The 24,790-nt window shown below is 39.4% G+C and overlaps 1 protein-coding gene and 1 pseudogene across 2 annotated transcripts in view; both read left to right on the forward strand.

Annotated features, from left to right (window-relative positions):
* Tmem232 (transmembrane protein 232) overlaps positions 1-24,790 on the forward strand; it is a 273,538-nt gene that overhangs the window by 123,505 nt on the left and 125,243 nt on the right. For both annotated transcript variants that reach the window (XM_075951450.1, XM_075951451.1), the window contains exon 12: positions 24,643-24,790. This exon is cut by the window's right edge and continues 100 nt beyond it. In XM_075951450.1, the coding sequence (XP_075807565.1) occupies positions 24,643-24,790 (148 nt within the window). The remainder of the gene's footprint in view (positions 1-24,642) is intronic.
* LOC142837122 (hypoxanthine-guanine phosphoribosyltransferase-like) lies at positions 5,387-12,418 on the forward strand (annotated as a pseudogene).

Here is a 24,790-nt window from a genome sequence, read left to right on the forward strand (position 1 = left end):
ACAGTGAGAATGAATGATTTCCTGAGAAAATAAAAAAAAAATAGAATTGATTTAGTGTATGCAGGCAACCAAGATGAAAGCATCATCAAATTATATAACATGGTACTTAGTAGTGACTACCCATACACTTATGTGTGCCTATTTGCCCTTGAAAACTTGTTAGATAATAAATGAAAAGCATGAAGAAGTTTGTCAGACTTCAACACTGGAATGACCACAGACAGAAATGAAGCAATAGAGTTTAAATTCCATCTTCATATAGTCACCTGGACTTGGAGCAAATTACACCCCACAGCCTTGGTTCTTTTTTTTCTTTTTTAAATCTTTTTAACAAGTTTCCACCTCCTCCCAGCCTCCCATTTCCCTCCCCCTCCCCCCACTCCTCTTCCCCTCCCTCTCCAGTCCAAAGAGCAGTCAGAGTTCCCTGCCCTGTGGTAAGTCCTAGGTCCTCCCCCCTCCGTCCATATCTAGGAAGGTGAACATTCAGATTGGCTAGGCTCCCACAAAGCCAGCACATTACGTAGGATCAAAACCCCGTGCCATTGTCCTTGGCTTCTCATCAGCCCTCATTGTTCACCATGTTCAGAGAGTCCAGTTTTATCCCATGCTTTTTCAATCACAGTCCAGCTGGCCTTGGTGAGCTCCCAATAGATCAGCTCCACTGTCTCAGTGGGTGGGTGCACCCCTCATGGTCCCGACTTCCTTGCTCATGTTCTCCCTCCTTCTGCTCCTCATTGGGACCTTGGGAGCTCAGTCCAGTGCTCCAGTGTGGGTCTCTGTCTCTATCTCCATCCATCACCAGATGAAGGTTCTATGATGATATGCAAGGTATTCGTTAGTATTGCTATAGGATAGGGTCATTTCAGGTTCCCTATCCTCACCTGCCCAAGGAACTAACTGGGGACCTTGGCTTGGGCACCTGGGAGCCACTCTAGGTTCAAGTCTCTTGCCAACCCTAAGGTGCCAAAAAGATGAATATGGGATGTACTCACTCATAATTGGTTTCTAGCCATAAATAATGGTCATGGAGTCTACAATTGGTGATCCTAAAGAAGCTAAGTAAGAAGGTGAACCAAAGGAAAAACATATAGTTATCCTCTTGGCTATGGGAAGTAGATAAAATTGCTGGGGAGAAAATTGGGATCTTGGGGGTGGGGTGGGATGGGGGTAAGGGGAGATGGGGAGAGAAAAGGGAGAAGGGGAGGATGGGGGGAACTTGGAGAAAAAGGAGGATTGGGATAAAGGAAGGTTGGATAGGGGAGCACGGAAGCACAGCCTTGGTTTTATGTTGGGTTCTCTTCTTCTTCTTCTTTTTTTTTTTTTTTTTTTTTTTTTGGTTTTTCGAGACAGGGTTTCTCTGTGGTTTTGCAGCCTGTCCTGGAACTAGCTCCGTAGACCAGGCTGGTCTCAAACTCACAGAGATCCGCCTGCCTCTACCTCCCAAGTGCTGGGATTAAAGGCATGCGCCACTACCGCCCAGTGGTTCTTATGTTGGGAAGCCAGGTGTTGAAATAGGAGCAGTGGGCTACGTTCCCAGCACCTGGCCGCCCTCATGGCTAGCTTTACCTGAAATAATTACACGGAAACTATATTCTTTTAAACACCACTTGGCCCATTATATCTAGCCTTATCTCGGCTAACCTTTGCACCTGGACTAGCCCATTTCTTATAATCTGTGTAGCCCACGAGCTGGCTTACCAGGAATTATGTTAACCTGCATCTGCCTGGAGTGGGAGAATCATGGCAACTCCCTGACTCAGCTTCTTTCTCCCAGCATTCTGTTCTGTTTACTCCTCCCACCTATGTTTTAAGCTATGAGGCCAAGCAGCTTGTTTATTACTTAGCCAATGAAATCAACACATTGATATATGACACTCCCACATCACTTCCCCTTTTTCTGTTTAAACAAAAAAAGGAAGGCTTTAAATTTAACATAGCAAAATTACATATAGCAAAACAGTTATCAAGCAAGAATTACAGTTACAATATTTATATCTATTTTATTTTTTATCATAACTAAGGAAAACTATAACTATCTATTCTTCTTCAACTCCATCAAAGACTCAAGAAGGATATAATACTACTTAAGTAAACAAGAAATAAGAAAACTCTAGAAAATGACAGAGACATCTCACTGCCTGGACAGTCACCCAAAGTTACTCTGTACCGTTGGGGCATCCATCTTCAGCCTTCAGGCTCATAGTATCCAGCAGACATTTCCATGAAGCAGGCAATTTCAAAGACAGTTCAGTCACTTTCTGCTGTGTTCTGCAGAATGTCTGACAGACTCTTTCATGAATCAGGAACCCTGAAAGATCATCTCACCTTTAGGCAAGTTCAGCAGTCCTCTCTCTGCGGGTTCTTTGTGTCCACTTTATGCATCAGTCCAGGCAAGAGCAGTTTCTTGCCCAAATGGCTATCAAACTCTATAAGGATCCTCTTCGATGCCCATCTTCTTCTTGAAGTAGATTGGTGCTGCCAGGAGCAGTAGTGTCTCATTGTCATGAAAAGCCCTAAGTTATTAAAATATTTTAAATGCCATATTCTGCAGTCTTTGAGAGATATGAAGAATGTCTATCTAAAATATATCTCTATATATCTAGAAAATCTAACTAACATGACTACAAGCTTGACTACTACTGATGATTATACATTAAGCTATATTTCTTAATTATACAGTACATTTTTAAATGAACTACACAATCACAATACCCTAATCAAGATCAAGAAATACATATACATATAACAAAATTGACCTTAAAATCCATACCAATGCAAATTATTCATACCTATATCATTTCCCCCTTTAAATGTAAAAGAACATTTATAAACACTATTTAGGGAACATGGGCACAGTTTTTCTATCCAAACTGCTTCCTGCTGAATGGGGGCGCTGTTAATCAGATCATTTAGGGTGTAACCTGTGTGCCAGGTTTATCTCAGTTGGCAGTTGAGTGAAGTAATTTTTTGAGGGTGTTCACAGGAACTTTTCGGGAGGCCATGGTCTATCATACCATATCTGGATAGATGCAATCCACAGGGTCTGGTCCTCTGTGAAAACAAAAGAAGACCCTCTCCAAAGCATCATATCCTTAGACCCAAATTTTGAAATCTTAATACCCTTATATCCATTCTGGTTTAGCTTGGCAGTCCATGTAATGAAATGTCTCTCTGTACTTAGCTCCTTCACAGTCAAAAATTTTAAAGAAAACACAATGTACATAATCCAGACTCTCTGTGAATTTTCCATTTTTATGCGGCTTATTTTTCTTTATTTCTTTTAATCTCTTAACTATATGTACTCTGTCTCTTTAAAGGCTTTACCTTCTTTTTTTTTAAATCATTAACTTTATCTTTGTATTCTTTTTCTTTTCTCTCCCAAGCCTACGTACATTTATCCAACACTGTGACTCATTTAGTGGTCTAACTCTGTCCTATTGTGAATCTGCAATATTTTACTATCCAGGAGCACTTTTGATTTGCACTTTTAAATCACTAGGCGCTTAAGAATCCGAGCTGTGACATTCCTAGGTCAAAAACAGGTACTGCCTGCTGGCCCCGCCCAGTCCAACATGGCGGAGCCACTCGTGTCTCTGATCCTTGCACATTGCACCACTAGCATGGCGGAGCTGCTTGTGCCTCTGAGCTGCGCACGCAATGTCTCCCTTTTAGGCACACAGCAGTCTAGTTGCCATCAAACAAATCGTAGCACTTTACTCCAAATGCTCCATTCAAAAGCTCTGTCTCCCGCAGGAGCCAGACAGAGATCACAATGGCAGCACAGCTCAGAAAGCCGGCATTTTAAAACAGCCAGTTTTTTCCTGCTGCTGAGTCAGGAAAATTTCAAAATGGAGGATGTACCATTTTGTGCTAGCTCTGGGGCCGCCAGGTAGGAGCGGCACTCAGCACTTTAATTCTGAGACTGAGCGTGCAGTACAGAAATTCTTTTCATCCAAGTTACAGCCAAATCTGACACACAGAGCACTGTGCAGTCTGAAAACACGCCATGCCCTTCCACCTGCCTAAGCCTGATTCGGCTGTCTGCCCAGGTGCAGTTGGGGAGTGCTGAGCCATCAGCATGGTCTCAGAGCACTCTCCTTCCGATCCCAAGCGGGAACACAAACATCCAGTTCCATAAAAGCCATTGAAATGCTTTAAAGCCAGAGTTTGCACTGGCAGCACAGCCCCAAGAAGCTGTGCTTTAAAATGACACAGCGTTTTTTCTGCTGCTGTTGCCAAATCAGGAAATCTCTATACAGCACGCCATCAATAAACAGCAAAAATCTGTGTTAAACTCAGATTTTTTTTTGATTAAAATTAAGCTCTCAGGTTTTAAGTGGAGTTCTTTACCACGCTGGGCACCACTCTGTTGAAATAGGAGTGGCAGGCTACGTTCCCAGCACCCGGCTGCCCGCACGGCTAGCTTTACCCAAAATAATTACATGGAAACTGTATTCTTTTAAACACTGCTTGGCCCATTATATCTAGCCTTTTCTCTGCTAACTCTAGCACCTGGACTAGCCCATTTCTTATAATCTGTGTAGCCCACGAGCTGGCTTACCAGGAATTATGTTAACCTGCATCTGCCTGGAGTGGGAGAATCGTGGCAACTCCTTGACTCAGCTTCTTTCTCTCAGCATTCTGTTCTGTTTGCTCCTCCCACCTATGTTTTAAGCTATGAGGCCAAGCAGCTTGTTTATTACTTAACCAATGAAATCAACAGATTGATATATGACACTCCCACATCAGCCAGGTGCTCTGGAAAAGTTACTTGCTCTCAGGCGGAGTTGCTGTTGGACACACAGAAGAGAGGAAAAACCCCACAGAGCACAGAAACCCCAGTGAGGAGGCCCCAATACCAACTGCAGCCCAGTACAGACACACCGTCCTTGGGTGACCTTGAATGCATTTCTGCCTCAGTCCTTCTCAGAGAGTGAGGCCGATAGCCTTCAGTGCATTGGCTTCCTGTGGTGATTGAGTTAATGTTATAAGGTAAATAAAAGTTTGCTAAAAAAGTAAGTAAAAATATAAAAAGTCGTGTTTTAAAGCTTTTGACTTCTTAATAAATCTATAACGGAATTATGGGAGAAGGGGATACTGGCATTCAATATAAAAACATAGCATCAAATGCTGATAAACTTCACATGAGGAAATTAGAATAAAATTGAAAAATATTTTGAGGGAATAGAAGATACCACACAAAGGAAACCAATTAAGAAATGGTTTTCTTCTGTAGTGTCTTCAAAGGCTTCCCAGACTTGCTGGAGTTCCTTTGGTTTTGAGAATGTCTACTGATGTTACTCACAAGGCTCCAAAACAAGGGTTGGGGAAGTTGGGCTGGTGTTGATCGGTCTCTCCTGGGGATGAGTTACTCTTCCACTTGGACATGACCGTGAATGAATTTGTGCACTCGAGCAAGTGTCCTGGTGGTCCCTCAGGTTTCCATCTTTGGTTGGTGCTGACTGGCATGTCGGTCGAGGCTCCACTTAATAAACTGCTTGAAGAAATTCACTGCGAGGGGCAAAGTGTTCGGTCTATGTTTGTTTTCTTTGGAGGCATTTGTAAACAGACTGACTAAACACTATGACTTGCTCCCCTTTCATGGCTGTTTTCCAGCTTGCTTGCAGCAGTAAATAAGTACCTGAGACATCTAACTTAAATTTTCTTTTTCTCTGGACTCATTGGCACTCCAGTCCTTTTCCTTAAATTGAAATTACCTTTTCCAGGTCTGATCTCCAAAATATATAAAGAACTCAAGAAACTAGATCGTAAAAGGCTAATCAACTCAATTATAAAATGGGGCACTGAGCTGAACAGAGAATTCTCAACAGAAGAAGTTCAAATGGCCAAAAGACACTTAAGGTCATGCTCAACTTCCTTAGCGATCAGGGAAATGCAAATCAAGACAACTTTAAGATACCATCTTACACCTGTCAGAATGGCTAAAATAAAAAACACCAATGATAGCCTTTGCTGGAGAAGATGTGGAGAAAGGGGTACACTCATCCATTGCTGGTGGGAATGCAAACTTGTGCAACCACTTTGGAAAGCAGTGTGGCGGTTTCTTAGGAAATTCGAGATCAACCTACTCCTGGACCCAGCAATACCACTCTTGGGAATATACCCAAGAGAGGCCTTATCATACAACAAAAGTATATGCTCAACTATGTTCATAGTAGCATTGTTTGTAATAGCCAGAACCTGAAAACAATCTAGATGCCCTTCAATGGAAGAATGGATGAAGAAAGTATAAAATATATTCATATTAGAGTACTACTCATCAGTAAAAAACAATGACTTCTTGAATTTTGCATACAAATGGATGGAAATAGAAAACACTATCCTGAGTGAGGTAAGCCAGACCCAAAAAGAGGAATATGGGATGTACTCACTCATATTTGGTTTCTAGCCATAAATAAAGGACATTGAGCCTATAATTCGTGATCCTAGAGAAGCTAAATAAGAAGGTGAACTCAAAGAAAAACATAAAGACATCCTCCTGAATATTAACCTTCATCAGACGGTAAAAGGAGACAGAGACCCACATTGGAGCACCGGACTGAAATCTCAAGGTCCAAATCAGGAGCAGAAGGAGAGAGAGCACGAGCAAGGAACTCAGGACTGCGAGAGGTGCACCCACACACTGAGACAATGGGGATGTTCTATCGGGAACTCACCAAGGCCAGCTGGCCTGGGTCTGAAAAAGCCTGGGATAAAACCGGACTTGCTGAACATAGCAGACAATGAGGACTACTGAGAACTCAAGAACAATGGCAATGGGTTTTTGATCCTACTGCACGTACTGGCTTTGTGGGAGCCTAGGCAGTTTGGATGCTCACCTTACTAGACCTGGATGGAGGTGGGTGGTCCTTGGACTTCCCACAGGGCAGGGAACCCTGATTGCTCTTTGGGCTGACAAGGGAAGGGGACTTGTTTGGGGGAGAGGGAGGGAAATGGGAGGTGGTGGTGGGGAGGAGGCAGAAATCTTTAATAAATAAATAAAAAAAATTACCTTTTCCATTATCTGGTGGCTTTCACTGGATGACCATGCAATTTCTTTCCAAGAAAGCCATTTTGAAGTGGCTGAGTCATTCTCCTGAAACTGCAGATAGGGCATGGCAGTGATGCTTCATCTGCATGGCACCATGGGAGTTTCCAAAATGCTGCCATTTCTTCTTTCTGTCTCATGTCAGTCTTTCTAATGTTTCATTACCTTAAAGTGTTGACAGAAGTTTCTGTCCCATCCAGTCTCTCAGCCGTTCTGTCCCAAAGAAACACACAGAGGCCTACATTAATCATAAACTGGTTGGCCTATTGGCTCAGGTTTCTTATTAACTCTTACATCTTAAATTAGCCCATAATTCTTATCTGTGTTAGCCACATGGCTTGGTACCTTTTATCAGTGAGGCATTCTTATTTTGTATCCTCTGCATCTAGGTGATGATTGCAGACTGAGCCTTTCCTTTTCCCAGAATTCTGTTCTGGTTGCCCCACCTATACTTCCTGCCTGGCTACAGGCCAATCAGCATTTTATTAAAGCAATACAAGTGAAAAATCTTTACAGGGTACAAGACCATTGTTCCACAGCACTAAAGTATACTTTTTTTCTGTTGTTGAAGTATCTTGTTCTTTTGGAAGTTTAAATTAGTGATTAATTATTCAATTATATAAACCTTTATTATGGGTTTAATAAGCGTTAATAAGAAGGTCAGTTGATTGACTTCACTGTATACAGTGTATTCTTAAAGCGTGTGAATTGTCCCTGTTGATTTGGAGTCTGTAATCCACATTCTGAGTACAAAATGAAACTTGGTTGTCTAGCTTTTTAATCCTTAGTATACAGAGAGTGAGGATCTTTAGGACTATGTGAGATTAGGAGGCTCTTTTTTTTTTTCTCCCTTGGAAGAAAGCAGAAAATTGATTGTCCACTGGAACTAAAATACTTTAGCTTCACCAGTTTGCCATGAGGCTCCACGTAAGTTTTACCTTTATTTTTTCTGTTGAGAACTTAGAATGAAACAACAATAAAAAGAAAATATCCAATCAATTGTAGTGCCCGCCAGCATATCACTTAATAATCTCTCTACTGGGACCTGGGACTGGAATTCTTCACAGTCTAATATTCTCTGTGACCCTCATTGCTGACTATGGACCCTTTGGAAGCAGAACGGGAATGGTACTCAGCGTTCTGGACAACATTTTAAAGAGCAGCATAGGCATTTCTGTTTTAGGGCCTTATACTTTTCTGTTCGTTTCTATGACTCCTTTAAATTATGTCTGCCATTCTCTGATCTTTTATCTACTTTCTATGCCTCCTTAAATCTCAAATGGATAATACTGCAACTCAGTAAGCCAGTTCTTAGTTGTGTCTTCTATAATTAGAGTTCTGTTTATATGCCTGTCTTCTGGGCCAATCATTTGATATAGGCTGTTCTTCTGTTTTCAGACTTTTAGTAAATATCTATAGATAATTACATTTGAAATTCATAAGTCAATCAGACATAGCAAATATATGAGATGCTAGATAATGCCGGCAACACCACGGTACTCAGCTGATTAGTAGACAGGCTAGACAAGGGTTCAGCCACTACACATGATAAGTCATTTTCAATGCTCAGAAGACTTTCCAGGGGTAGCAGTTGCTTAAACTAGGAAATGATAGGGAGGCAAGTTTTCTCCAGAGAAAACTCTAACTTAGAAACTTCTGAAAGCAATTATATTAATTTAGTGTAAAATTAAGTCAGTATTAAATTAGTATTATATAATATGACATAAGTATATGTATATGAGGAAGAGCAAAAGACAATCAGTTTAGGCCTGTCTTCTATCAGAGCTACTTAGGATTAGATAGAGTCAATTAAATTACTGAACAGCAAAAATATGATTTCTAGACACAAACCCCAAGGATCTACTGTGACTTTGAAATATCATTTAATTCATCTTGCATTTGCTTACTATTAAGCTAGTACAAATGAAAAAAAAGTTATATGTTTCCTATAGGCTAATATAGTTTTCCAGATAGCAAAAACAACCCCCCAGCTTTCTCTTCAGGCTGCTGTTGCCTATGTGTACTGGCTGACTCCTTGGGGACCCAGAGCCCCAGGGTTGTGATTAGGGCTGATTCTGGACAGGACTGAAAGACTTGCTGAAGATTTCATGAAGACGATGGGAGGCTGTTGCATGTGACCCTCTGTGTGCTCAAGGTGAGCCACCTGTTCTTTGCTGAACTGTGGGATCACATTACTCACAGATAGAAATAATTGTGATGACTAGGAGATTGGGAGGAATTACTGTGGTGATCAGACAACAGGGGACAGGGAATAGAAGTTTTTGGAGATTACTTCTCAATTTCAGCTGGATAGAATATCTCAATGAGAATGTAATTGACACCCGTAAAGCACTGTGAACCCTGCCTTCCTCGGTCAAGCAGTATCATTCCCAAGTGTCCCATGTCACAAGCTTGTTAGTGAAAACGACCTCTCAAAGGGTTGGATATAGGCAAGGCTTTGTTGGATTTGAAATTGCAGACCACTTTGTTGTTGGATGTACCCTTGACTATAATGAGAATTTCAGGGATTTGAATCACCTTGGTGTCATTAGTGAAACTGGAAAAGCCAAGTGTAGAGATTGCGGTAAGAGTTGAGTCTGCAAATCTGAGGCTTCCTATTGATGTTACACATTATCGAGTGTTCTGGTTCTGTGGCCACCTGCTTAGTCATGCTTTTTGCATGAACATTGTACGAACTTTATGTTTGGTAATTTTAGAGATGTCAGTTGCTACATCCCCAAACTTTTGATTTGCGCTATGAGCCTGTAGGCAGACTATGTGTGCCCTTAGATTGTTGCTTAACTTGTGAGTAAAACATATCTCTTACTTAACCACTATTAAATAATAATACTGAGATTGTATCAGTAAGAAACATTTGGGGAGAAGATACATTCGCTTTTAAATTGGTATTTTGATTTTTACAAATTCAGGAAAGAACAGATGTGACTGAATGTTGTCAGTTCTACCACTGTGCATTCAGAACAGTCTAAAGCTGTCAGTCTGATGTCAGCAACAGCATCGATGAGGTTTTGCTCAGTTGGATAAACCTGTGCTTCATCAGGGTATTGGCTGTATTTTCCCACTTAGATTCTTTCAGGAAACTGTTTTCAACTGTTCCTTTTTAAAATACAAATAAATAAATTCCAAAAATTAAAAAGGTAAAAATATAAAAATGTACTTATTGAGCCCTGCTAAGTCTAATTTTTACTTAATATAAAAACTCAAAAAAGTCTAAAACAATAGTCTTGACATATGACTTTTAGTATGTTGCCCAGGATACATATTCTCCAAAAATACATCAATAATTTAAATGGGAGATTAAACATATAGGTAGCCCCATCAAAACACATTGCACATTCTAGACACTCACATGCTGCTATGTTATATTACTGAGAAATAAACCATTGCTAAATTCGAGTAGTATTTGGGCTGCAAACATAAATTATGACTGTAATCATTGATGGAAGGTGGCTGGGTACGAGACCATTTCTTAGATGATGAACTACTATCAGTAAGTCTTTGGCTGACGTGTCTAGTGGGGAAAATAGTTTGGATTGTGCAGTAGTAGGCATTGATTTAAAAGGTACAGTTAGAATAGCAAAGTGTGGATATTTGCTTGGATATATATATATATATATATATATATATATATATATATTATATAAAGACTCTAAATAGAGCAATTTGTTTGAAGAGAAAGCTATCTTCACTGAATTTTAGTTGTTTGGTAATTTTGTAGTATAAAATTCATACACAAAATTCCCTGTATGTATTCAAAATAATGAGCTACTGCTTTGGAACTTGCAGTATATAGCAATTGCTCACATTTTGTTTGAGATTCTTTTCTTGACATTTTTATAACTTTCCCTATTCCAAGTCTAGATTTGGATAATGGCAAGTTTTACACAAGACAAAGTTTGAAAGATGCTTACACATGAAAGTCTTTGGTGTCTTTTCCTGGAACCTCTTAGCTATCTTGTCCCAAAGTCATCCACTAGAAGATGAAATACAACATGGTGCCAAGCAGAGCCCTCCTAGCTCATGCCCTTCCCTCCCCAAGACTGGTAACTCTCCAGTGGACCCAGCAGCACAGAAATGAGGGCAATAAAATCATGACCATCTTTCTGCTGTTCCTAGCTCAGGACTGACCTTGCAGCTATGGGTTAAGTAAATGGCAGTGTTGTGAAGATGATGAGTTTAGAAGTGATACTCCTACACAGTCAGTTTGGGGTCTGAGAACTATAAAAATGGAATTTTATTCCACTACATTGTATTCCTGTTTTGTTTGAGGTTTTGAGCTGAGGATTCTTTATGCTAAGACTGGTCCCAAATTTGCTATGTAGTAGCCGTGAATTCCTGACTGCTTCCACCTTCTAAGAAGCAAAATTATAATCATGTAACATCCTTCTGTTTCACTCCTGCCATTAAAAAAGACAGTAATAGAATTATTAAATTTCATAAAGTGTTTACTATATGCCCTATATTTAGTTATTAAATTACCATAAGATTATGATATATGTTGCTTTTACCTTTGTTTTGCAGATGTGGAAATCGAAAATATAAATGAGGGTTCATATTTTCTCCAACATTTACTCTCTTTTAGATATACAGCAACCCGAACTGCTTGAAGTCAAACCCATATTATATTTTGGTTCTCCTTCCTCTGCTGAATTCCTTTAAAAAAGTGTGAGTGTATTGCTTGTGCACATTTGTGTGTGAGTGTGGTACATGCATGCTGAAAAAGTCACGAAGAGCAAGCCTGTAAACAGCTCCCCTCCACGGCCTCTGCATCAGTTCCTGTCTCCAGGTTCCTGCCCTGTTTGATTTCCTGCCCTGATTTCTTTTAGTGATGAACAATGATGTAGAAGTGTAAGCCAAATAAATCCTTTCCTCTCCCAGTTAGTTGCTTTTTGTTATGGTATTTCATCACAGAAATAGTAACCCTAAGACAGACGGAAGTTGACAGAGGATCATGGGAAATTGTTGTGACAGAGGTGACTATGTTGCTCTTGGGAAGATTGTAGAAGAACTTTAGAATGTTGGAGAAGCCATTGCGTATTGAGAGCTCAGTGGGCTGTTCTGCAGGAGCTTGGAAGATGAAAATGTTGAGGGTAAGGCAGATGATGGGAGGCCTGGATAGTGAAGTTTCAGAGGGAAGTTTGAGAGGCCCTTATGGATTCTATTGGGGGCGCTTTGCAATTTTGAATCAATAACCTCTGCTTCTGATCAGCTGGAGCTGAGGAAACAGCAATGATTAATGAGAGACAGAATCACCTAAGGGAAACCTTTGCTTTGATGGGACGATTGATGGTGGTCAGCTGGAGTGAGGAATTAGCAGGCATTAAGAGGAGACCAGCATCACTGAGGTGAAATCTGGGAGGTGGTTCCTGAGTCTCAGCGCACGGAAGCGTCCACGTTCCAGAGGTGGTCAAGGTTGTACCTTCATGCTAGAACTTGCTCATGTATAAGAACCACCCGGGTGGTACTGGTTTTGAAGTCACGAAGGGATCGTGGACAGCTAAAATTTGGTACCGTGAGAGGCCAGGAGAGGCCATTGGTGAAGTATAGCTTCACTAGCAACAGAAACCTCAGAACTGAAGGGGCGTGCAGAGAGTTGAGGCTTGGTATTATGAAGGGAGCCCAGGAGAGGCTCTGTCAAAGTGCAGGCCAGTTGTAACAAGAAACCGCAGCATTTTGGATATGCCAGTGCCACGGGACAGCCAACACAGCAGCAGATGTGGAGCGGGGTCTTTCTAAGCCTGTGGGACAAGCCGTTGTGTGCTGCAGCAAGCCCCCAGGAGAAGCCCAGAAGTGGAAAGTGGATCCCAGAAGTCTGACCCTGAGCTTTGGGTGTTGGAGCTGGTTTTATTTTATTTTTTGGTCTTTTGAGACAGGGTTTTTTTTTTTCCTGTGGCTTTTTTGAGCCTGTCCTGGAACTAGCTCTTGTAGACCTGGCTGGCCTTGAACTCACAGAGACCCCCACCTCTGTCTCCCGAGTCCTGGGATTAAAAGCATGCATCACCACTGCCTGGCTTTGGTTTTATTTTCTTTAGATTGTTAACTGTGCCTTGGCTTTTTCACTCTTGGAATTAGAAAACATTTAGCCTATTTTGATTTTACATGAATCTACAGTTTACAGGCTTTGAACTTTTAAAGAGATTTTGGAGTTTTACAGAGATTTGGATTTTAAAAGTGATTTTGAATTTTTTTTAAAAAGATTGAATTTCAAAGTGTTGGAATTTGTAAAGTTTTTTACTTTTATGTTTATAATATCGTTTATATTGTGCTGTTTATTAATGTGAGACCTTGGGGGATGAACAGAATACAAAAAAATTATTGTTAAATAGTGTTGTATTAGTTTGTCATGTTGACGAGAGGTCAACAATCCTGGCTAGAGGTTTATGACAACCTTATACAAGCTAGAGTCATTTTGGAAGAAGGAATCTCAACTGAAAAAAGGCCCCATTAGATTGTCATATGGATAAGGCTGTGGTGCATTTTCTTGATTGGTGATTGATTGGGAGAGGGCCCAGCTCACTGTGGGTTGTGTCACATCTGGGCTGGTGGTCTTGGATGCTATAAGAAAGTAGGTTGAGCAAGCCATGAGGAGCAAGTCTGCTAACAGCACGTTTCCATGGCCTCTGTATCAGTTCCTGACTCCATGTTCTTGTCCTGTTTGAGTTCTTGCTTGATTTCTTTTGATGATGAACAGCGATGTGGAAGTGTAAGCAAAATAAACCCTTTCTTCCACAAGTTTATTTTGGTTATGATGTGTCACCGCAATAGTGACCCTAAGACCATGGGAAATCTGGTCCTCTGTGTGGATGGAGGGATAGCTGGTCCTCTGTGTGGATGGAGGGATAGCTGGTCCTCTGTGTGGATGGAGGGATAGCTGGTCCTCTGTGTGGATGGAGTGATAGCTGGTCCTCTGTGTGGATGGAGTGATAGATGGTCCTCTGTGTGGATGGAGTGATAGCTGGTCCTCTGTGTGGATGGAGGAATAGCTGGTCCTCTGTGTGGATGGAGTGATAGCTGGTCCTTTGTGTGGATGGAGGGATAGCTGGTCCTCTGTGTGGATGGAGGAATAGCTGGTCCTCTGTGTGGATGGAGTGATAGCTGGTCCTCTGTGTGGATGGAGGGATAGCTGGTCCTCTGTGTGGATGGAGGAATAGCTGGTCCTCTGCGTGGATGGAGGAATAGCTGGTCCTCTGCGTGGATGGATGGATAGCTGGTCCTCTGTGTGGATGGAGGAACAGCTGGCCTTCATTGTGGATGGAGGGATGCTGGTCATCTCTGTAGTGGATGGAGGGACAGAAGGTCCTCTGTGTAGATGGAGGAATAACACTGGCATGTTGGGATAGATTTGTGGTATAAATGTTTTCTTTTTAATGTAAATGTTGTTATTTTTCTCACTTCTTCACCATTTGTATTTCCTTCATTTGTGAGTTGGAAACCCAAAAGTCTTTTTATATTCTTCAGTTATTTTTATAAACTTGAGATGTAACTTTTTTCTGAAAGTTATCCAACATGATTTATTATTTTTCACACAATTTCTGCTGTGTCGCTCGCGATCTATTTCAATTCACCCCTCTGTGATTCCCACACACCTCTAGTCATCGTGGGTTTTGCTTTCATTTTTGTTCCTCTTCTTCCATCTCCTGTTCCTCTTCTTGTTCGGCACTTCCTTATTCTCTGGTATTAAATAATGTTGCAGCGTATGGTTTAATTTTTCATTCATTGTACTTTCTGGCACTCAATAGCTTTGTGCCTAGCATTAATTTTTATTGAAATAGAAACAAAGATACGTAGATTAAAAACGTTTAGCTCTGAGAGATCAAAGGTGAACACTTAAGAAGTAAAGAGTTAATGGAAATTTTTAAAAGGCGAAGACTTCACACATTTATCCCTTCTAATCACCAGGTTCTCCCTATAATAAGGCATTTATCCTGACCTCTAGGTTTTGTTTATGTGCGTAGGTTCATATATTACATAATTAATATTTGTCTGTGGCAGCTAACATATTTATAAGATTCCTCAATAGTCTGTGTAACAGTTTTAATTGGGGCTTAGCATCATCATTTTAATACATAATTTATCTGTCATTTCCTGTTGATTCAGATACATGAACTTTCCATCAGAATATTTTATCACAAGCAGTCTTGTACATTTTGGCACAAAATTTCTCATTGTCTCATATAAAATAGCTGATACTTATTTAACTTTTATTTAAGAAAATTAACATAAATGGCATTACCTCTTCTTATGGCATTTTCCGAGTTTGTTATAGTGGATGCTTCTACCTTCTTATGTTTCCGCCACCTTCCTCTTTGACTTTTGCTTGTAACTTCACCTTTAGTCTCCTTTCTGCTTTTGAATCATATATGTTCTATTGCCTCTTCCTTGGCACCTAGTTTTATTTTCTTCTTTGTTTTGTAGGCTACACACACACTTACACAGATCTATATAATTCATGTATACATTACAAGCTAGGATCTGCATGTGAGAGAGAAATTGTGTTTTTTTTTATCTTCCTGAATTTGGGTCACTTCATTTAACATTATACTTTCCAGATTCATCTATTTTTCCCCAGAGATTTCATAAATCTGATTTTCCTTTGTAGAAACGCTGATACTTAAATAGTTTTTGTTATGCAGAAACTGACATTTTACATGGGTTGACTAGACTGGGTATTGAAAAATGAAACGATTGGGTCATAAGAAAGGCTTTCATGAATAACCCAAAAAGCCTCCCAAACTGTATGACAGCTCTGGCTGCTTTATCTTTGTCATAGTTTAAGATTTGAGTTGCACGTGTCTGGGTGATGCACATCTGGACGTAGTGTGATTTAGGTGGTAAGGAATTTTGTAAGATTTCATTTATTTCAGGTTTAATTTTACAATTTAAATTTTCAGTGGCATCGTAGTCACCTTGCCTGTTTTTGTGATAAAATACTTTGATGAACACAAGAAGGGAAAGGGTTTTTTTTGGTCTTATGATTCCTGGTTACAGCCCATCTCAGCAGGGAAAGCCAAATGACAGGAGCTTGGGAGAAGTGACCACATGATACCAAAGAACAGAGAGGAATGGGCAAATGCATGCAGACTAGTATTCCTGTTTTTACGTCGTTCAGAACCCAAATTCAGAGAATGGAGCTACCTACTTTCAGGCTGGGTTTTTAATCTCAATAACACAATCAAGGCAGTCCCTCACAGGCCAATGAAATCTAGACAATCTGCCACCAAGACTGTCTTTTTAGCTGATTCTAGGTTATGTAAAACTGACATTAAAGCTAACCACCACAGGTAGTCTTATAATCCAAGATTTTTTTTTATAGTGGCACAGATAACATGCAAATTTAAGTATATTGCTTTATTATTAATTATTTCAGTGTTTTTTTTTCTTGCCTCATTCTTATGTCTTTGGTCATAAAAGATTTTTCTAAGTTTCTTATTTGATGGCATAGATGCTATCGGCTTTATGAGAAATGATCTCTAAAATATGTCGTTAAGAATTTCCATACTCAACCTACCAAAGTAGTTTGCTGAAGGCATCTCTCTCAACACCACTGTTAGCCTCAGTCTTTGCCTCCCTCCACTCCTGGTGCGGCTATGTGGAATTTGGATTTCTTAAATTCCAAAACCAAGACTTTTACCCTCTGTGCCTCTTTCCAAGTTAAGCACACACAGTCTCCTTTTAAGACACTTAATACCGTCACAGTAAGAGAGCTAACCAAATGTCACATCAGATAAGCAGGGCAGACCAAAGTCAGTGTCTAGAAAATGAGCATATTTGACCCACAGGTTACTGGGATGAATGCTTTGGCTCCATTAAAATGGTGCTTTTAATTCAGAAGGAATGGGAAAATTTTCTAAACAAGTGACCTTTATTTTATAGTAAAGCATGAAGTATGAACCTCTCTCTTTTATTTCTTCCTTTGGGCACTCTGTTGATAGCATTTTCAATACCAAACTCCAAAAAGTTTAGTTGTTTATTCCTACACATCCTTCTGCTTCTTTAATAACTTACTTATTCAGAAGTCCTACAGGACCATCTTAAGTGCCTTCTCTGATGCTGCTTTGGAAGACTCTGTGAATAGAAACTGTTGAGAAGATGCCCTTCACGAGTGACTAAAACGTTCCTATTTTTAGCTGTTTCCTTCATACTCCATGTGAGTAGGGAACATTAAAAACAACACCTGTACAGTGATGGCTTGTGACTTAAGAAATCTGGCCTAAGTTAAAAATCTACTATTACACTCTTCTTTTTGGTACTGCCAATAACTATGTCGATAACAAAAGCTTTGCCCTTTCCTGTCCTAATTCCTTGCTATCCCAACTGGTCTTCATGTCAGACAATACTGTAACTTACCAAGAGTGACATGCAAGCTTGTGTTATAACCTACTGTGTATGGTATGGGAAAGATATGTACTAGAGTGTCTATGGAGTTATACAGACATCTTCTCATGCCTGGAAATCAAATGTGCATTTTGTATAATAGACTTTAAAATTTAATGAATGTATGTAGAGACTGCTTGTTCATTTCCCGACTGCTTAGACCTGAATAATCACACAGAAGCTGTATTAATTACAACACTACTTGGCCTATTAGCTTGGGCCTCTTATTAACTAACTTAAATTATATTAAATTATAATTCTTAAATTATATTAAAATTACATCTTAAATTCCTATCCATTTGTGTAAACCATGAGGCCGTGAGCTACTGGTAAGGTTCTGGGGCATCTGTCCCTTCAGCAATTACATGGCGTCCCCCTGACTCCGCTTACTTTCTCCCTATATCTCTTTTCGGATTTCCTGCCTGACTTTATTCTGCCCTGCCATAGGCTGAAGCAGCTTTATTTATTAACTAATAAAGCAACACATATACAGAAGGGCATTCCACATCATTTCCCTTTTTCTGTCTAATTAAAAATGAAGATTTTAATTTTACACATACAAACAGTTATCAAGTAATAATTATAGTTATAGTAGTTAGTCCATTTACATTTGAAAAAATAAGAAAAATAATCTATCATCTATCCTTTCTTTGTGAGTCTAAAGCTTTATATCTAATTTATCCTTTACCATAACTAAGGAAAACCATAACTATCTGTCTTAAACTCTTTAAAGACCCCAGAAGGATATAATATTACCTAAGTAAATAGAAATTGCACTGTAAGCAACTTCTAAAACTCTAGAATTGCCAGAGACAAAATTCTTCTGTATCATGGGGTATCCATTTTCAGCCTATAGGCCCATACTATCCAGTAGACTTTTCCATGAAGCAGAACATTTGAAGATCTGTTCTGCCTTGTAATGGCAAAGTTCATTAGTTGTTTTCTTCTGTGACCTGCAGAATGTCTGGAAGTTTCTTCTGTGAGGCAGGAACCCTGAAGGGCCATCTGTCACTTTTCTGTGGGTCCTGCACATCCAGTTCATACAGCATACCATAAAGCAGTCCAGGCAATGCAGTTTCTTACCCAAATGACTAGCCTTGTCATATTGAAGACGAATTCCATAACAGGTTTCTTCAATGCCCATCAACCTCTCTGAAGTAATTGGTGCTGCCAGAAGCAGATATTTCTCACAGTGGAGGAAAGTCCAAGTTCTCAAAACATTTTAAATGCCATATTCTGTAGGTCTTTGAAGTGCTGAAGAATGCCTACCCTTCTGAAATATATATCTGTACATCGAGAAAAACCTAACTAACATGACTACAAGTTTGACTATTATAGATGACTAGCTATTAATCTGTATTTTTAAGTAAACATTACATTTATAAATGAGCTGTACAAACACAATACCTTAAACAAGAACAGGAATACATATACACAATGTAACAAATCTACCTCATATTTGTATCAATAGATCAAGATCCATACCAATGCAAAGTATTTATTTCTATATCATATCCTCCTTTTTTATAGAAATTGACTATCATGATAAATCACTTGCAATAAATCTGCTTTAAATGAAAACAATAATTTGCAAACAATATTTGGGAATTTGGGTGTAATTTTTTAGATTACATTTTTGCTGATTGGGGTGCTGTCAATCAGGTCTTTTAAATAGTATCCTAAACATGAGTCCTTTGTGCAACAAAGTGAATATAAACCCAATATAGAGAAAAAAACCCTGTCATCTATGCAGAGTGGCATAATAAACAAATGGTAATTAATGTGTTTTGTTTGAAATGTTTCCAGAAAGACTTGTATTGAGCAAGGTTTCTCCATGCTGGGGCTTCAGTAGCATATGTTGACACATGCAGGAGAAGCCGTCATGTATAACGGCTCTCTGCCATCTGGTACATGACTTGGACTATCAAAGAGAAATATACACACTTCAAATGAATGTGTGGCTTTATTCAGAGTGTCTTTGACTCATCAGGTAAAGTCCTTTGTAGTTATAATTTCATGGGGAGATTGTTAATATGGTTTTTGATTCTTAGTTATTTTCCCATAGTCTCAGTGTAGTCTGTTGAGCAGACAAGATGGTGGTCCGTCTCTCTGTGCCGGGCTTTTTTGACTCCTTCATGTCTGACTTTCCTTTTGGAGAACTGTGTCTCAGTAATGAAATGCTGAAGTCATGGAACCATGTTGAAGACCGCAGTGGTGCTCAGAGAGCCTGCAGTACACAGGCGAAGCAAAGCATTAACTGACACATTAGCCCCACTTAAGGCCACAGCCCTCCTACCATCGTGGCCAGTGTGGCTCAGGGTGCAACAAGTGGCAGGTGATTCATGCCCTGTTAGCGAATGGTATTCAAAGACTGTTGTTTGCACTACATCCTGCTCTTTCTGAAAGCAAATGCCAAGGAGGCGCTGGCATTGAGAGAGGTAGGGTCACAAAGAGCTGGGAAACACGGTCAACTTCCACGTTCAATGTTTGCAATTACTCTTGGGCAGGTTGTTATGTCTTCAACTCAGCTGTCAGGGAAAATGTACAGCCAGATTGAATGACTTACAGAAAAACCACATAATGGGAAAGATGATATTCTCATTTAATCCTTACTTTAATCCTGAATGTCATTTTGCTTTAGACTTTAATGTCCCTACAAGGGTAGAGACTGTGACTCTGCATTTATAAAACTTTCCACGGTGATGAGAAATGATGCCCTCATGACCAGAATTTCAATGACTAAGAATTACCCATGCTGCTCTCCTTTGTGGGGTTAGAATTCTTATAGAAAGCAACAATTAGACCCTTAAACTTGCAAAAATGTTTACCAAAGGAAGTAAAACAACTTCATTTCTAATATTACTTAAGAAACTGTGGAGACATCTCTCATCACTAGCAATCTGAGGTAGCTCAGATTTTGTTGTGTTTTCTACATTTCCTTAATTATTGATTCAAAATTTGGGACTCTGGAGAGATTTTGCCTTTTGGATCGCTAGTGTATCCTGTTTCCCTGGGAGAATTTCTGCTTTGCTGATTTACCATCTACCTACCAGCCTGCATTAATGCTGGCTTCCACATCTTTATTTCCACTATGAAATCAAAGGGCAAACATCTGCTCTTGCCTGTGGTTAGAATATGTATGTAGGAGAACTCACCAGCAGGAATTCCACTCATACAATTTTAATTCTAAGCTTCATAAACATTAAAAATTGTGATTTTTTTCCCCAAACAAAACTAAAGGTCAACTTTTAACAATCCAACAATAACTACAACCTTGACTTACTAAAGCCTACATAGACATCACTGAAAAAAAAAAAAGGGACCTTCAGTGAAAAAGTAGGAAGTCTATTTTGGTGGAAAGGTTTTACAAATAAGGAAAATATCTGTTCGATTGAGATATGAGTAGGCCTTGGACATCAATGAAGGGTGGGATTTCCCTGAGCTTCCAACAGGGTGCCAGAGGAGAGATGAAGGCATGTCTTCATCTTGATAAGCCAGCTGACACATCAACCTATACAGCCAGTTCTACCTTGAATAGAAAAAAAGTGAGGAACAGTCAAATGAGACATGATGAAAACAGCATCAAAAGTGTAGGGTTAGAGGAATGCAGCCTTCCATACAATGTGGTGTTTTCCATATATGAAGTTATGAGAAGACATTATTTTTGCTGGTCTAGATACTCGTTCACTCTTTTATTCATTTATTTATTATATCCTACTTGTTGTACGCACATAGTAATGTCTTGCATGTGTGCTTTAACGTATGTTACTATATATTTTAAAGTGTCCTTTCTAATGAGAATTAAGACAACTGGTAAGTTGAAGACACAGTCAGGTGTGACTGACATCTTACAGAGAAGGCTTTAGACTCCAAAGTGTTAAATAATGCCCTGTACATCACGTTGGTGTTCTGTTTTGCGCGAGTCTATTGAAGAAAAGGGGTCTTTTAAAGATGAACTGTAGACTCTTTGCAGAGGAAGTCCAGCCTCTGATGGACAGAGTGCTCAGAGGCTTTGCAAAACCCTCTTTTTATTGCTACACACACCACACTTTTGACAAACCAATTTCCGTACACCCAAATCTCTTAGCTGGAGTTGTTTGAAGGAACCACTTGCTTAAGCAATCCTCAGCCACGAGACCTCCTGGTTTGTCAGGTCTTCTCATGATGAAGTTTTGCAAAGGCTCTGAAATCTTTCAGGAAGAAGTCAGCTAAGAAGCACTGACTTTAAACAAAACATAGGTGCTTTCACTCCGGAATTCAAGGCACATACAATGGCTCTGTAGGGTCTCTTGCTACACGTCACGACAGCCATCATGTCTCAGACACAGTTGGACTGCGTGTCTCAGGAATGCTCTGTCCAGGATTTCTCATTAGAAGGTAGCAGATTCAGCTCAGCTGTAAATAGTCTGAATGTAACTGTATACTGAATACAGTGTCTAGACATAATTGAAGTGCTTTAAGAGTGGATATATTTCAATGAGAACGATTGATAAAATTCTTTTTTTTCTTGAAACAGCACAATAAGGTCCCCTGCTTTGACGATGTCACTTACTAACATTTAATTTCTCTTTTTAGTTGGCAAAATTGTATATACTTTTAAGTCCAGTAAGGTTAATTGAAATTTATATATACTATGGAATAACTAAATCAAGCCAACCAACGTGTCTCACATGACTAACATTTAAAGTCTTCTGTTGGCATTTTTAAAGAAAAATGACACAATTATCAACTACATTTACCATGCTGTAAATAGATCTTTTGAGGTCACTGCCTTCTTTACACCCAAAATTTCGTGTTCTTTTTTAAACACATAAAGATATTTATTTATGTTCACACATATGTGAAATAAAACCTTAGATCAGCAATTCAATATGTTCATAATAGTTCATCTGAATGGTGAACTTGTGGGAGCTTTTAAATTTGAACTTTAAAGATATTTTTGTAGACTTTTTCTTTGGCAATTTCATACGTGCACAGAGTACATCCAGGTTGTTCCCAATCACACACTCCCCTATTTCCCTTCTATCCCTGACAACACCTCACCCATCACTGACAAATGACACGCTCAATCTCATGCAGGTGTAGTGTGCACAACCAAATCTGTAAGATCATTATTGCTATGGCTGTGTCACGCTGAGGACGTAGCAGTTTGTGGATCCCTTCCCTAGCTTGTAGCTCTTAAATTCATTTTGCTCTCTCTGTCACAATGTTCCCTGAGCCTTCAAGAAGATGATCCAGATGACCTTTTTAGGGATGAGTTCTCAACTGTCATGTATTCCCAACACTTGAACATTCAGCAGTCTCTGTATTCACTGCAGTTTCATGACAAAGGGAAGGTTATTATTATTATTATTATTTTTTGGCATGGATCCTGGGGGTGAAAGTTCAGTCCTTATGCCTGCTGGGGAGGTAACTCTATTGATAAAAGTGTCTGCTCAGCTCCAACTGCTCACATAGATGTTATAACAGGGACCATAATCATCTAAAATGGACTCCATGTGACGGTGAAGAGCTCTGTAAAGACCAATGCTATTCAGTAAAAATTTAAACTGTAAATAAAAACAAACAGCACCCAACTTATAAAACACACATCTGTAAAATAACATGTGAGGTTTTTTATTTTTATTTTTACTTAAAAATAAAATATCCACCTCCTCCCCTCCCCTTATTCCCCTTCCCCCTCCCTCTCCAGTCCAAAGAGCAGTCAGGGTTCCCTGCCCTGTGGGAAGTCCAAGGTCCTCCCTGCTCCATCCAGGTCCAGGAAGGTGAGCATCCAAGCAGACTAGGCTCCCACAAAGCCAGTACATGCAGTAGGATTTACTGCTATTACTAAGTCAGGCCAAAGAAAATAAGCCTCTGAATTTTTAAAAAGTGTTTAGAGTTAGTCTTGGTATCTATTACATATTGGAGATTTCAAACAGTATCTCAGTTTGAATAGAATTTGATAAAACATTTTGGAATTTTCCCACTCTGTCATGACTTTGGCATATGGCACTAATTAGCATCTACTGCTTTGAAATATAATATTGTACTTGATTAATATGCGTAGTTGTCTTAGTTGGGATTTCTATTGCTTTGATGAAACACTGGGACCAAAAAGCAAGTTGGGGAGGAAAGGTTTTATTCTGTTTACACTTTGATATCACTATTCATCATTGGAAGAAGTCAGAATATGAACTCAAACAGGGTAAGACCTGGAGGCAGGAGCCAATGTAGAGGCCATGGAAGAGTGCTGCTTACTGGCTTGCTCCTCATCTTACTCAACCTGTTTTCTTATAGAACCCAGTACCACCAGCCTAGGGACGGCTCCATACACCATAGACTGGGCCCTCCCCCATTAAGAAAATGCTCTACAGGCTTGCCTACAATCATGTTCTATGAAGGAATTTGTTAATGGATGTTCCCCCCTCTCAGATGATGACAGTGTTGTCAAGTTGACATAAATCTAGCCAGCACAACAATTTTCATGTTTTGTGTCTCTGTAATAAAAAAATATAAATAAAAATAGTAAATAAAAAATAAAAAACAATGAATAAAAATCCAAAAACATAAAAAGAATCCAAAAACATTTTCAACTGTTGCTAAATGCAAAACTATTGTTTCTATAGTTCTTTGAAAATCCATTCTCTGGAAATGGTCTGTTCACTTTAGTGGGGTTCTAAGCTATAAGCAGAGTAAAAAAAATTTCATATAATAAGTATACAGCACTTTAAGTGCTTGTTTTTTTTTAATGAAACTCTTGTATGTCAACTGTATCATATTTAAAATGTTAATTTTTATCATTACATTAAAGAATTACCTAATGTGAACCAATACACAATTGTTCTCTTTACTGAATATTGCTTTGTTCCTTTTTTTTTAATTGGGGGAAACTTTTTTATTGCAAAGATTATTTTTACACAATTTTAATTACATTTATTTATTTTGTGCTGAGTACGCTCTGTGTACAAAGGTGTGTTATGGAGGTCTGAGGACAGCTTATAGAAGTCTGTTCTCTCCTTCCATTGTGTGGGACTTGTGGGTCAAGCTCAGGTCATCAGAGTTTGGGTCAAGAAGTTTTACCACCGAGCCCTTTTAACTGACCCTATAAAGGTACTGTTATTCAAAGAAAATGAATATACACTTTATCTTTTATTAAATGGCTTGGATTTTTCTTTAACTCAATCATATTCAAACTGCTCTTCTTTTCACTTCAACAGGCTGAAATAAGCAACCCAGTTGACCCTTTTACTAGATACAGCACAAAAGTTGCACCAAGCCTAGGCGACGAAGTTTTCTCTAAGTACATTGGGTGGAGAATCGCCAATACGCTCTCCAAGTTCTTCTTCCCTTCTCTTGATGCCCGTG

This window comes from Microtus pennsylvanicus, chromosome 17 (genome assembly GCF_037038515.1).
Source record: "Microtus pennsylvanicus isolate mMicPen1 chromosome 17, mMicPen1.hap1, whole genome shotgun sequence".
NCBI classification, from domain to species: Eukaryota; Metazoa; Chordata; class Mammalia; order Rodentia; family Cricetidae; genus Microtus; species Microtus pennsylvanicus.